The sequence below is a fragment of the Propithecus coquereli genome, unplaced genomic scaffold (genome assembly GCF_000956105.1).
Source record: "Propithecus coquereli isolate 6110/MARCELLA unplaced genomic scaffold, Pcoq_1.0 Scaffold73, whole genome shotgun sequence".
In the NCBI taxonomy this organism is placed as follows: Eukaryota; Metazoa; Chordata; class Mammalia; order Primates; family Indriidae; genus Propithecus; species Propithecus coquereli.
In genome coordinates this window covers 7,792,245-7,807,218 of record NW_012153396.1, presented here as the reverse complement: position 1 = coordinate 7,807,218, position 14,974 = coordinate 7,792,245, and the positions used below count along the sequence as shown (strand labels likewise).

Here is a 14,974-nt window from a genome sequence, read left to right as displayed (position 1 = left end):
GATAACTTTAAATTTAATTATATTAGTTTTCTGCTAATTCTAGGTAGTTTATTATATGCATTAAAAACACTGTTCTGAGAAAATGGGTCTACAGTCTTCCTCAGGTCGCTAATGGGGTCTGTGGCACAAAGCATCCGAACCCTTGCCTCAAAAGTACAAGTGTCTGCAAAGGGACGGTGCTTCCTTATATAAATAAACTGGTGTTTTATCTTAGATCCTCTGCAAAGCTTTCGTTCTGTGAGAGTCTATGACTGGCATGGACCTTTCTTACAACTGTGCTCTCATACATGGATATATTGTGGTTTACATCTTTGAAAAGGATGTATTAAATAAACATTTCTGGTATTACTTTCTGCCTTGGGAGGTGAGCTGAAAAGAATAAGTGCAATCGCAATCAATCACAGGATGTATTATTAGAAAATCTGAAAACATTTATTGGATGTGGCATTTGTTGTTGGCCCTCGCATTCAGCTGAGGACAAATGGACAAGTCCTTATCTGGGAAACAAAGATTTTATTGTTTAAGTATCTTCTGTGCTGGGGGGTTGGGGGGGCATGTGTGCACATTGTAGGCACCCAGTACATTAAAACACCAAAAATAAAACTTACATTCTATTGATTTACCTAACATAGGTGTATTTGCGTATATGTGGGTTTAATGCATGCAGTTAGAGAGAAAATGTTGACCAAGAGGTTGGATTGAAAGCTTGGTGAAAAGCTGTGTCTTATTTAATTTTGGTTCTACGTCCAAAACATAAGAGCCTGAAACATTTAATATTTGTTGAATTAATAAATAGGGGTGTGTGTCACTGTATGGACAGATCCACTTAAGAAGGGAGGGTCTTTAACCGTAGGGTCTGTGCACTCCCAGAGGGCTAACCAGGAGCACAGGAAACTTACTAGCTACCTGAACTTGGGCATCACATTTTATGTGTATGTGATTCTGGAGGAAAAGAGCATAACTTTTATCAGGCAATTCTTCACATGCAATTACACGTGGGTATGCAGTTCTATATTGTATTCTATATGTATTCTATATTGTATATCTGGGAGCATATGTCTTGTAAGAGAACCTGCTGTACCAACTTCGCTTCTCCCTTTTACTTACGAAGTGAAAGGCCCAGCCAGCCAGCAACCTGAGTGTTTGTGTATTGGTGTTGATTGCTGTCAAGAGGGACGGGGGACGATTACTAGTCTTGGCGTCTATTTGCATGAGTAAGTAACCTTGTAGCCACTTTCCCAAGGACTCATCTCTTTCGCTGGGGAAAACAAACCTTGGCTCTTTAACCAACTGTGAAAATGACTGCCCCAAAATGTTTTGTGAAATGAACTTCAAACTAGCATTTTACAAGCGGAAATAAAATAAAAGAAACTCACCACTTGATGTAACTACTCATCCCACGAATTCTGGTCTTGGATAAGAACTGGAAATTTCATTTCTACTTCCTATCCTCCAGCATTCTTATGAATTTCCCATATGGGACGGCATGTGTATCAATATCTGGACACGGCAAGCACTGCTCTGGTGCTGTGGAGTGGGACAGGGACCTCAGTTCTCAAAGTCCTCAGTATCTGAGCTGCAGAGTGTTTTGGAGTTTTTACTATGAATATAGATTACTTTTATACCAAAAAATACAGCAACAAGGACAATAAAAAGGGTGAATAGTACTCAAACACATCAACTGAAAAGTAAAATCCACTTCCTGACTTTTATTCCCATTCCCAAGAGGTATATATATATATGTATGTATGTGTATATATATGTATACGTGTGTGTGTGTATATATATGTATATATATATATATTTTTCCATAAATTGTTTAGGCTTACACAGATGAATGTTATGTGCGTACACATACATACACTCACAAATGTTCATGCTGTAAAACTGTTGTGCCAAATTTAGTGTTGGTGAATACAATAGCAAGTTAAAATTTATTCCATATCAGTACACGTAAACTTAGCAACTTCAAGACTAATCACTACATAGAACCTTATTATACAGTCAACTATAATTTAATAATTACAATCTAGTTAATAGGTATGTAGACCTTTGGCTATTTAGACCAATGCTGATACATACACATAAGCACATACTATTTATTTGGTTAGTAAGCGCTCAAGCTTCTGTAGGCAGCAAGCACTGCTGAAAGAGAAACTGAGGAAGAGACATCCCTGGATCACAGAGAATATGCGTGTTAAATTTTTGTAGACATCGTCACATTGCCTTCCGAAATAGTCGCCACAATGTATAGTCTCTCCATTTGAGAAATGCCTGTGTTTGCAAGCCCTCAGCGATCCAGAACATTATCAAAGATTTTTTAAATATAGCCCATTTGATGAGCAAAAGAATGGCATATCCCTACTGTTTTAACCTATATTTATTCAATTAGGAGTGAGGTTGAGAGTTTTTATTTGCTTTTCTTGGCTATTTTTATTTCTTCCTCAGTGAACTTCAAAAAATATCAAATCTCTTTATTAGTTTAGAGAAGATTAACATTCTAGTATTTCTATACAAATCTGAAAATTTCGAACTTCCCACCCCGCTCCAGCCAAAGTTGCAACACCAGCACAACTGGTGGCATGATTAGAGCCCACATTTCATAGTCTTCATTTTCCTTCTCTTTCGGCCAACTTATTAATAGCTTCTAAGGTGGAGTTTGGAAGAGATGAGAAGATTCCATTTCTGGTTAGCTTCAGATTCTGATAGATTCTCCCCACTTCCCAACACTAAGAACCAGTGCCTTCTCACCTGCCTCCTATCCCTAAATCAAGCGTCGAGGCTGAGCTAGTGCAGCTGTACATAGCACTCTGCTTTCCTGTCTAGTCCTGTCATTCCGACCCCACATTTCACATCACAGAAGCTCTCGATTTCAACTACTCGTGATATCAACTTGGCCGCTCTGCTTTAGTCGCCTAAAGACAGGCCTGAAAACCAACCAGAAAAGCATGAAATAAGATAACACAGGCCTCTCCACGCAGCGCTGAGAAGCGTGATAGTGACAGTGCAGCAACAGGCTCAGCTGGACAGCTTTCAAACTAGTTCTTTGTAGCCATTATGTGCCACTTCCTCTGCTTCCCTTGTGCCCACCCACCTGTGAGGAGGTCTGTGCCCTTACATCCCATCCTGAGGATAAGAGAACAGAGGTGCACAAAAACTTGTCACTCCCAGGCCTTGACTCTAGGACAAAGGTCTGGATTTCTGTTGGGTCCTAAGGATCCCTCAGGATGCAGCAGCAGTTCACATAACATGTATGTCTGCCAATTTCGAAGAGTTTGGAAAATTTCTGATGTTTCTGACTCCTGCTTAAAAAAAAAAAAAACATCATAAAGACCTTGGCACATACACATTTTCTCTCTTTGTCCTCTACGTTCTCAAGCAACAACAATGCCAGTATCGTGTCTTATGTCCCTGTCATTGGCCTCGTGCTGCTGCACTAGTTCTTTTCAGCTGCACTACTTACAACAACCGTTGGAGGTAGGTATTGTTATTTTCCTCATTTTAATAATTTTAATAATGAGGAAAATGAGGCTTACAGAGATTAAATGTTTTTCTCATTGTCTCAGAGTTAGGATTTAAAAAGCCAGATCTGGTTCACTCCAGACCTGTTATTCATTCTTTTGATAAATGTTATTGGACATTTATGCCATGTCAGCTGCTCTTCTAAGCAGGAATGGGGGATGGTAGGTAATGTCGCAAAGGCCCTGCTCTCATAGAGTTTACTTTCTAGTTCAGGCAGGCAGATGATAAACAAATGCATGACACTTTTATAGAAGACATAAATATACAAATACATGAGAAAAAAATTGGAGTAGGGAAAATAGAGAGTGATTAGGGGAGGAGGGCTGTCAAGGAAGAAATTTCTAATAAGATGGTATTTGATATTTGAGCCAAGTCCTTATCGAAATAAGGGAGAGAGCTATGTGTGTTGGAAGAGCATCTTAGCAGATGGAATAGCACATGTAAAGGATATGGAATGTGAGCGTGCTTGGAATGGTGGAGGCATAGCAGGAAGACCAGGTGGCTGGAATATAGAGAGAGACAGGAAAATGTGCCATTTGTCTTTGTTTATTCCACGATGTGAGACAAGGATTGTACCATACTGTTCTTTGTTGAGCATCTACTATATTCTAAGTATGATACTCAATATGGAGGATGATAAAAATAGATAGTTATTAAGTGAAGAAATAATCAGTTGAATGTACCTACATGTCTCAGAGGTAGTCTTGAACTGTCCTTCTGTCCTGGAATTAATCTTATAACAGGTAGAGACATCTAAGTAAATATTTCACACCCCTCTCCTCCCGAAAAAACAAAACTTATGGAAAAAACTTTGTATTTTCTCCCCTACGCACTAAACCGTTTTATTTCTTCCTCTCCTCCCTCCCTCCCTCTATCCTTTCCACTTTTATTTCTGCTTTCTTTCTTTCTTCTTTCTTTTCTACAATTTACCCTTCTTTCTTTATCTGTCTCTCTCTCTAATTCTCCCCTACATACACTTTCTTTGTAAACTTAATTTGGAAACTTACGTGATGTGCTTCCCAGTTTTTCATGGCTGAGTGTGACCTTTCGGATAACTTTGTGTCTTTGCTCATATAAACTAGTTTCTAGTGCTGGTTTCTAGTGTGTGGCTTTCTCACGAAACACACAACGGGTATTCCCCAAACATATCTCTTGTTCTCTCATGCCTCTGTGCTCTTGGTCAGTACTTCTTAGTTCTGGAATGATGACTTATCCCTGTCAGCATGCCCAGCGACTTTCTGGACTTTTCTCAGCTCTTACATGGATGTCCCTACCCCCTGACAAAGGTAATTGGCCTCTCTGTGAGATGGAGTGAATTGTAAAATAGTCCCTATCCTCAAGAGTACTGTGTAAACCATGGGGGATAACAAGTCCACATTTCCGTGAGACTTTTTGTTTATAGCTTTGATCATAATTAAACTTTCACAATATTAGGGCAAATTAAAGTATTTGGTGCTAAATAAATATTTGTTGAATGATAGAATGAATGGATGGAGTCCCAGAGATCTGTGATATATTCTGTGCTCTGTCATTTACTCATACAAATCTTGTCTCCATGCCTGGGTTTATCACCTACGAAAGTATGTCTCTCTCTCTGGGTTTTTATTTCAAAGTTTAAAAGAGGCAAAACATGTGATCAACTTAGCACAGTCCCTGACCCAGAGGAGAGCTTGTCCTAGTCACTTGGGAGGCTAATACTCTGCTGCTGTTTATCAATAAAGACATTGCAGGAAGGGAGAGATTTGCCTGAGCCCCAGGAAAAGCTCCACAGAAGGCAGCCCAGGAAGGGTTTGGGAAGGGAAGGAAAAGGCAGTTCAAACCAGCAGAACTCTCTGAATGAACATAGGGCGTCTTCCAGGCATGAGCGTGCTGTTTAGAGACACCAGAAGCCTCTGAGACACACATGTGCCAGCAACATCACAGAGCTTTGTTTTGTTTTCGCAGGAATGGGAAGGAAACAGGTATCAGTGGGTCATTCATGGTAAAGACCCTTTGGATCTTGAAGTAATAGTCTGATTTTTAATATCCCTTTTGGTCCTACAATTCTAATAACTCTCATTATAAAGAGAAAGAGTCTAAAGCCTAGCTTGGTAAATGACATTCCCAGAGTCACATACCATGCTGGAGATGGAGCTGGGACTTAGAAGATCACTCCAGCAGGCAGAGGTTACACCTACAAAGCAGTGAGGCTGTGGCTGGTCGGCCCCGTGTGCTGGGTGCAAAAGCGATTCCACGTTGTTTTTGTAGCCCTTGTTATTTTCCAATTCTGCCTGTGGACCACTATCTCACTCACACTGCCTACCCAGAATATTTGGGTTAGTTGTATTTGCATTATTTGCATTGTTATTATATAAGGAGAATAGTTTTCATGGTGTTTTAAACATTATTTTTTAAAAGAACCTTCAACCAAACCAAAAATTGAATATACAGAAAGATGCTGCCTCAGGTAGAAATGTCCATAGTACTTTATAGGTGGTTACCTTGAGACACAGTGAGCACTACCAGTGATTTAAGAGAAAGGACTTAAATAACAACTACAGCTACCATTATCTGAGCACAGTCTAACCAGGCACGAGACTAAACACATTTCAGGACTAAGTCTTCAATCGTCACAACCACGAACCATTAAAATATAGTTTATTCCCATTTTATGGATCAGAGTTTGACAGGTGGAGTGCTTTACTTAGATTTGCCAGGCTAGCAGGCCTCGAGCCTCCATTTAAACCTCTGATCCTCTGTTCAAAGCTTGGCCCTGTAGAAGCAGTTTCCCTTCCCTAGATCAGTGCGATTTTGTGTGGATGGGGATTGCATTAGTCCAAGCAGCAGCTGTTGCAGAGATTGAGGATGCTTGAAAAGAGCAGCGCAGTGTCCTAATTACCTATGGCAAGGAAAACATCTGTGTGGGAAAAGTAATGAAATTAATTCTAGTGTCTAGCAGTTGCATACATTAATTGACATTAATTAATGCCAAATTGCAAGAGACTTCCTATAGAATCGCTTCATACACTCACCAGAATTGAATATGGAAAGGGTTCATCATACTTAATGCTATTACAGCAAGCCCCAAGGGGAATAAGAGTGATTGGTCCCTCATTATGAAGTGCAGCCAATTTCTTTCTGTTTCCATTAGGAGGAGAAAGGGAACAAACCAGGAATATTTTACCACGGGCCAGCAGCTCAAAATTGATCATTTCCCCTTCAGCTTGCAAATTTTACTTGGAGCCATTCTAGGCAAGAATTGGTTGGAAGACCTTTTCCAGGGGCTTTTCCTACATCACCTAGTTGTACACTTTGTAACTCTCATGCCAAGGACAGGCTCCTTATACAGCTCAACCGCGGTATGTAGCATGGGGAGTGGGGAAAGATGAACATGCAAAGGAATTAGAGATGGTTGATTTCACACCCCACCATGACTCTCTCTTCCCCCACTCACGCAGCTGAGGAGTGCTGGGCCAGGAATTTGTGTGGATTGTTTGACTTTTTCATATTACTGCCTCTCCACTATTGTTGACATCTCATATATATCTTTTATTCATTTTTCCTGTGCAAACATACATTTATAGATATCTATATATACAACTTGCAAAAATATCAGGTCCATAATGCATGTATTTTGGTAACCTACTTTTAAAAAATTTTTATTTTGGAATAATTTTAGATACACAGAGAAGTTACCAGGATAGTTCAGAGTGCATGTACTCTATACCTGGCTTCCTCTAAAGTTAACATTTTATGTAACTACGATATGGTTTTCAAAGCTAAGAAATTAACATTGGTATAATATTGTTAATTGGTAACCTGTTTATGTAATATAAAATATATTAAACATTTCCTCATAGAAGCAGGATTTTAATAGCAACATATGAATTTTCCACAGTTTAGTTATTCCTCTATTGTTGGCCATTTTGTTTTCTCCAGTATTTTTCATTATTAACAGGACTCTGACGAATATCCAAGTGGTTATATCTTTGCATAGATCCTTAATTATTTTCCTAGATAGAATTTTCAGAAATAAACCTGAGATCAAAGGATGTCATTTTTAACTATCTTGATCCATATTGCCAAAATGCTTCACAAAAAAATAGTAATTTACAGGTGTTCTTGTTGTATATCTAGGTGTATCCATTGATTCTTAGATAGAAGCCAAAATATACTTAATAAAAATTGGCCCAAACTCAGTGGGGTTTTTCATGCAGTATAGTATAAAAGAAATAAGCCAAAGTTGGAGTCAGGTCAGACAAGTTGAAACCCCATACTGCCATTTCCACAAATCACACTCACTTTGAGTTTCATTCTCCTTATCTACAAAATCAGTTGATATACTCTGTAGTATTATGACGATTAAATGTACTAAATAAATGTGAACATGTTTTACAGTGTCTGGCACATAGATGCTCAAAACATTTTTGACTTCATTTTCCTTTATTTTCTTTCCAAATACTCCAGATTCATAATTTCTATATAGATGAGTTAGAAACATGAAAAGTGTATGTTAATATTTTCCATCTTATGTTTGTTCAGGGACCTTTGAAGAGGAGGGTAAGGTCTTAAAAAGGAAACTATTAGACACCATTACAAATAGAACAAGAATTGCAAATGCATCGAGAAGTCCTCATTAGGTGTCACTCTTAGAAATTCTAATTGGAAATTTTATTTGTAATCTGAAGCCCAAGACCTCCTAATTAAGATTCAGTATTGTTTATCCATTGTTTTCATTATCTTACATAATAAGAAGCACAGAAATAGGGCAGCTCTGGGTCAGTACCCTCAGTAGCTCAGTGATGTCATTGGGAGCAGGTACTTTCCATCTCTTTGTCATACTCATCATGGAAGCTTGATTGTAAGACTGGCTCCTTTGGACAGCAAGAAGTCTAGAGAAGTTCCAAGAATCACAATGTTGTACAGAAACAGAAGGATCTTCCATTTTATCTCCTTATATCTTCCCAGAGGCCCCTTAAAAGCTCTCCCGCCACTTCTTTTTTACCAGCACTAGATTTAAATGCCCTCTTCTAACCCAACCTGTGGCAAGGAGAGTAGGAAGACCTCTAGTGGCCTTAGACCAACAACATTCATCCTTGCATATGAGAACTTCCGAGTCACAAAGACGAGGGATGAGCCAACAGATCCACTCTTGGCTTTTCCAGCATTCTTCCAGAGAAGAGTGGGTGTTGGGCAGGTCACCAAGAGTACCTGCTAAGAAATATAACTGGAATATTCAAATTTGGTTTAGCCAGTCTGTTTAAGGACCCAGTATGTCCCCGAAACTGATCTTATCATTGCGAAAGGTAGGAAAAGAGAAAACAGGAATAGCAACATTTTTGACAATAACAACTAACATTTGTGTAAGTTTGAGTTTCAAAACATGTAGTGTATATATTATTTCAATTAATTCTTACAGCTAAACTACATGATGGTTTATATTGGTATCTTCCTTTAATAGAGCAAGGAGGTAATACACAGAAAGATGAAGAGATTTCCTACGAACCATGCAGCTCGTAAATCACTACACCAGAATTCAAGCCCAGGTCTCATAGTCACAAATACGCATTGTTTCTGTGGCCCTAACCTACCTATGAAAGACAGAAGTCACTTAAAAGTGGTAAAAGGGTCTGGTGGAGTGTGAAATTGTGAGGTAAAGATTTTGAGTTTCCGTATGGATGGTCATTCTGGGAAGGGATGTGTCCCAGAAATTGTCCTTAAGGAGAAAGATCTTGAGTTATGCTCTAAAATGGAACTACAACAATGTCTGAAAAAGGAGATGGGGAAGGGGGAGTAGAGGGCTCTTCTTTGCTTTAACTGTGGAGATGGTTTCACCAGGACTAGACAGGTTGCAGTGCTTGTGAGCTACCCCCATCTGCGGAAATGGCGGCGGGGTGAAGGAAGGCAGTGAGTAAAGCTCTTCTTGAGTCTCCTGAGAACTATCAGCAAACCTGTGTCCTCAAGCCTACAAGGGGCCCTCCAGATACCCAAGTGTGGCCCCTCGACTGAATCCAGACTTCATAGAGCAAATCCCTTTATTAAAAGGATCCGTTCTGTAAAATTTAGATTCAATCAAAAGGCTGCACTGAAGGATCCAGAGGCCACAGATTCCCCACCCTGGATGGAGCAAATGTGCATGCCGCCCCCTAGTGGTGCTCCTTGCAGAACGCAGGTGTATACAAGTTCCTTCATTGAAGGTAGTCCTAGAAAGTTCTGACTTCCTACTTCCTTAAGAGAAGTCTTTAGTGAATCCCTATCTCAACATACTATTGCCCACCTGCATTTCATGTAAATAATAATCTGATATTTTCATTTGGAAGAGTAGATTTCTGCATATGTCTCTGATGTCTTAAAATCAAACTCACCCACTCATTAAGCATCAAAAACAAGCAAAATAATTTTTTTTGCTCAAAAAGATATCTTTCAATAATGAGGAATATTCTAAAAAATATTCATTTATTACCTACTATGTGCCAGGAATAGTATTAGAACCTGTGGGTATAATAGAAAAAAAAAATTGTCTTCATGGAGATTGCATTCTAATGGGGGCAGGGCACAGAAAGAAATAATGAACAAGGTAATTTTATATTATGATAAATTCTATGAAGAGAATTAAGAGAATTCTCTTCTATGAAGAGAATTAAGAGAATTCCATGACGAGAATTAAGGCACGCACACACACACAAACCATTTCCTTTTTCTTCAGGGAAATGAGTAATGAATACTCTGATAATTTCAGTGTCAAATTATCAAGTGACATTCAAACAGTTATACATGTTGGTTCTGTCTATAATTCAAAGAGTAATCATGGAAGATTCTCAGAAGTTACAGTGAACTAGCTGAAATCTAGAACCTTCTTTGGGAACAGCCTGGGGAGAAGCATTTGAGGCAAATAACAAGTCTCTAAAGTGGTAGAAAGTTAGGCCAAGTTCCTGAACATAAAGTAGGCTAGATGAGAAGACTCACAGGAAGAATAGAAGAGATTATCAGGGTGGAAAGAGGTGGGGGAGGTTGGAGGGCTGGAGTGGTGGATGGTGGAGGGTTTGAATGTATTCTAAATGCAGTGAGGCAAAAGGAGTTTTAAATAAGGGAGCACCATAACCTGATTAGATAGAGGCCAGCATAGTGTGGTTGAAAAACAAGGAGAGCCTCCCTGATGCAATATACTTCCAGCACTAGAGACCAAATTGACGTAAGAGTTGCCATTACTGATATTGTGTTCACCGTGTAGTTGCAATCTCAGGTGAGATCCAGGGTCTCAGTTTACTCATCTGTAAAATAAGAGCAAAGTTTTGACTCAGAAATCTCCTTTCTATTCTGTTTCACTTCTAATTAGTAGTCAAAGAAAAACCTTTATCTTAACATAGAATCTTATTATTAAACCAACAGCAGCGCTTTTATTATTAGACAATTAATGATTGCATGTATGTGTGTTTCCCTGTCAGTCAAAGGTCCAAATGTGGACGAGAAGCCTACTAATGACAAAAAATATATGTGTATGAAATCACAAGTGTTATTGCCAGTGTTTGAAAATGATTTCATTTGGATTTGGGAGGGAAAAAACGAATTAACGCAAATTTAGTATTGGAGGATGGCAAGACTTGGTGGAAGTACCAGGAGGCGCTGAGGGTAACGTTACAAGCAAGTGAATGAAATAATAATGGTAATAATTTAAATAATAATGATAGCAATAATGTGGTTAACAAAGACTGTGAGGCTTATTTAAAGACTTGGAGACAGCAAGGGAAATAGAAAATGTCCACTCTGACTCTAAAGCTCTGTATGTATCTCCTCCCACCCCCATTTTTTTTCCAGATTCACAATATCTAACTTGCCGAATGCAGAACTGCACAGAGACTAACAGAAATAAACCCTTTCCAGGCTACATTGACCCAGACTCTTTGATTGTCCAAGATGATTACGTGTTTGTTCAGGTACGAAAGATCCACTTGTATTCATTGTCTCAAAACATTTCTTGTCCTTGTTTCTGTCTCTATTGCAGCACATTCGGACTACTTACACTCCCTTAAGAGTAAAAAGGAAGGAAGGAAGGAAGGAAGGAAAGAAGGAAGGAAGGAAGGAAGGAAGGAAGGAAGGAAGGAGTTTTCAACAAAAGGAAAATTACTGAGCATGGAAGCTTCTATTCTAACAGAATAGTAATTAGTTCCTTTGGGCTGTGTCTGGAGGATCTTATCAACATGGGGTCATGAAGGCATTGCTTAGGGTAGTAAGCTTGTCTCGAGAATGATGCACAGTTCTGTCCCCCTCATCTGCATTTCAAATAATCTCCCAGTTATCAAAGGGACTGAGCAAATATGCCAGTCTCTGTCAGGGGAATGGTCAGCCTATCAGCCCCCTCCCCAACACCCACCTTGAAAGTAGAGAAACAGGAGGGGGAAGAGGAAGTTGTGGGGTGGCTAGAGGTGGTGGGAGGCGGCAGAGGCTATGGGGAGGAGAGTAATCAGCTTTTATTGTCATGTACTGACTGTGATTAGAATAAAGAGATTTTAGATGAGATGCATTCAGCCAGGTTTTTTGCCTCAGAATCCAATGAGAAACTGAATCAAATGAGAAGCTGAAGTGTCATGAGTGGTTAGAAGAGACAAGGAACAAGTATGCTTTGCTTCTTTTCAGCATTTGAGGAAAATTTTAAGCTTGTTTGGACAATGCATTTAAAAATTCAGTTATTGCTTTCCATGTTAAAAATGACAAAGGTACAATTGCTAAACAGCTTATATACATGTATACAAAATTTCACTACAATTGAGACATTCTAGACACTACATTTATTTCGACAAGAAACTGTGATTTAGGATATTTAATTCCATGCTTTGAGAAAGCTTTTGTAAATGCCTAACATCAGCCTATATACTTTTTAAATGTCTCACAAATGATTATACACACACACAGGCACACACACACACACACACACACACACACACAAACCGTTTCCTTTTTATTCAGGAAATGAGTAATGAATACTCTGATAATTTCAGTGTCAAATTATCAAGTGACATTCAAACAGTTATACATATTGGTTCTGTCTATAATTCATTTCTCTATTAGTGCTGCTTCCAGGAACCTTGTCTGGTTTCTAATAAGTTTATAATCCACATTTGTAACTTACAAATGTGAATCAATTCTGCATTTGCAATTTCATATATTTTATACCTGTGCCACCCTGAACATGATCCTGTAACCCATCACTAGGACTAAGAGGTCATCTGACCACATCATGGTGAAGAAGATGACATTCTAATCACATTCCTAAGTGTCTGATGAACATTCACCCAAGGCATTTGTTGATGTTCTGAGGATGCAAACTCCAGCCCACATTCAATCTCCGAGTATTTGTATCGGTTAAGAACGGCTTCAGAGGAGAGTGAGGTTGGCAGTGGCACCCTCGATACGATGCCCTGCATGGCAGAGCTGCTCCTGAGGTGGAGACCACACCCCTCCCGGCCCTCCTCACACCCACTGGGATTCATTGGGCTGTTAATTTTACACAAAATTAGTGGAGGTAGCTCACACTTTTCCTCTGAGAGATAGACCTAGAGCACATGTGGACCACAGTCCTGGCCTGGCTTTCTATCCAGCGTGCCAGCACTCTGCCTGTGCAGTGTGCCCACAATCATCAATATGACACCATGACCCTGGAATTCAGTGCCCAGAGACGTGAGGCTCCAGCTCTGCCACTGTTTGCCCTGGACCATTTCCTGCTGATGCGGCATGGGGACCTCTTTGTGTGGCCATAGACTTGGGGCTAGAGAGCTGGGCTGCTGACGGACAAATGAACCAGAGTACCCTGAGGCTTATGTCAATTTGAAAAAAAAAAAAAAGGCTGAAAATGTTTCCCAGCTTTTGAGCCACGGTGTAAATTTAAGAGTTGTGTTTTTGTCCAGTAGGTTCAGTTTGGGCCTCTGACCAACTCTTATACGCCGTATAAGTTATTTCTGAGCTGAATGCCAGGTCTTTACACTCTCTGCAACAGGAATGCCTGCTGTTTTGTTGTGTTGGCAGCCACCCCCTTCCGCTCAGGCGGGTGTTGTGTGACCTGTAACTGTTCTAGTAGCTCCTCTGACAGCCTTGTTTTTACGATCCAGCTGACTTCAGGAGGCCGGCCACATTACTACGTGTCCTACCGAAGGAACGCATTTGCCCAAATGAAGCTTCCGAAGTACGCTTTGCCCAAGGTATGGCCTCAATCGCTTCTTCATTTCACTCTGTCCTTGCTTCCCGGAGCCCTGCCTCCTGCCCTTTCCTCGGGACACTTTCTGTTTCCGACAGTCATTCCTTCCTCTGCAGTTCCCGTCTCTGTTTCTCAAGGTCGCTCCGCCTTCCTTTCTTTTCTGCCAGTCTCATCACCCTCCTCTCTTTTCTCTCTCCCCTTTTCTTTCTTCCTCTTTCTCTCTCTCTCTCTCTGAAATTCTTGCTGCAGGAGCATCCAAATAAATTAATAATTGACTTGTTTTTGCTTTTGTGTAGTAAAGATGCTCAAGCAGTATGTGTTGGTTTACTAACAAGACAGGAAATATTTTTTGGAAACGTGGTCTATCAGAGCAACAGGTGTACTCCGTTCCTATCCCATTTTATTTTTCTCAATTGTTTATGGAGAGGTGATGCAGAGACATGGCTCCAACCTTTGCTTTCTCTCTCGATGGAACTTATAAGATTAGTAGTCTTTTGAGTTCGGAGGCACAGCTGATGTTTTAGACTTCCCCAAAGGCATACCCTTTTGAAAATCGTGGCAAACAAAAGTTAAAGACCCTCAGCTGCCGACATCCCCAGGCTGTCTTTTCATGGAACACTGGAGAACTGCGTTAATACGGAGCGCCACCTAGTGGAAGTCACACCGACTCAGGCACTCAAAGCTGGGCATTTGTAAATCTTGCTGCCACTGTGATGTATTTTAAGTGACTGGAAATTGTTAATACAGTGTGCCTTAATCTTAAAGCAAGGGAGATGTATGCGGCTATAAGAAAGGGACTCTGAAGGTTTAAACAGTTATAGCTCAACTTTGAAGTCTTTGAGTTGCACAAAAACATAAAGAATTTTTTTTTTTGGATTGAGTTTTCATGTTTCTTTCTCTTGTATTTTCATCCATGACTTTGTAGTATGCTGTCTTGGACCACCACCAGATAGCTTCCCAGGAAATCATGTTGTAGACGTAGCACAAGGGTATAGCAGGCCTTCTCTCCCAGGAAAGCCAACGGTAACATATTACTCTGACTTCTCCAGGCAGAATTTTCTTCCTTAGCTACCACTCTACCCCTAACCCTAACATAGTGACAGGCAGTCTATAAACCTCAGCCCATTAGAAGTAATAACACACATTAAATTGCACTATTAACTCCAGAGAACTATATCCATGTTAGTGGTTATTATTATTTTCAGCTGCTAAAAGATTAATGACTGTGGTAATTGCCCAGAACTGTATGTAGGTCTGTGTCTATATACATTTAAATGCTTCTTC

At 39.9% G+C, this 14,974-nt stretch overlaps 1 protein-coding gene across 4 annotated transcripts in view; it reads left to right on the top strand.

The window, feature by feature from the left end:
* Positions 1–14,974, top strand: part of SORCS1 (sortilin-related VPS10 domain containing receptor 1) — a 581,564-nt gene that overhangs the window by 407,856 nt on the left and 158,734 nt on the right. For all 4 annotated transcript variants that reach the window (XM_012661649.1, XM_012661648.1, XM_012661647.1 and 1 more), the window contains exons 7-8: positions 11,317–11,435; positions 13,605–13,694. In XM_012661649.1, the coding sequence (XP_012517103.1) occupies positions 11,317–11,435; positions 13,605–13,694 (209 nt within the window). The remainder of the gene's footprint in view (positions 1–11,316; positions 11,436–13,604; positions 13,695–14,974) is intronic.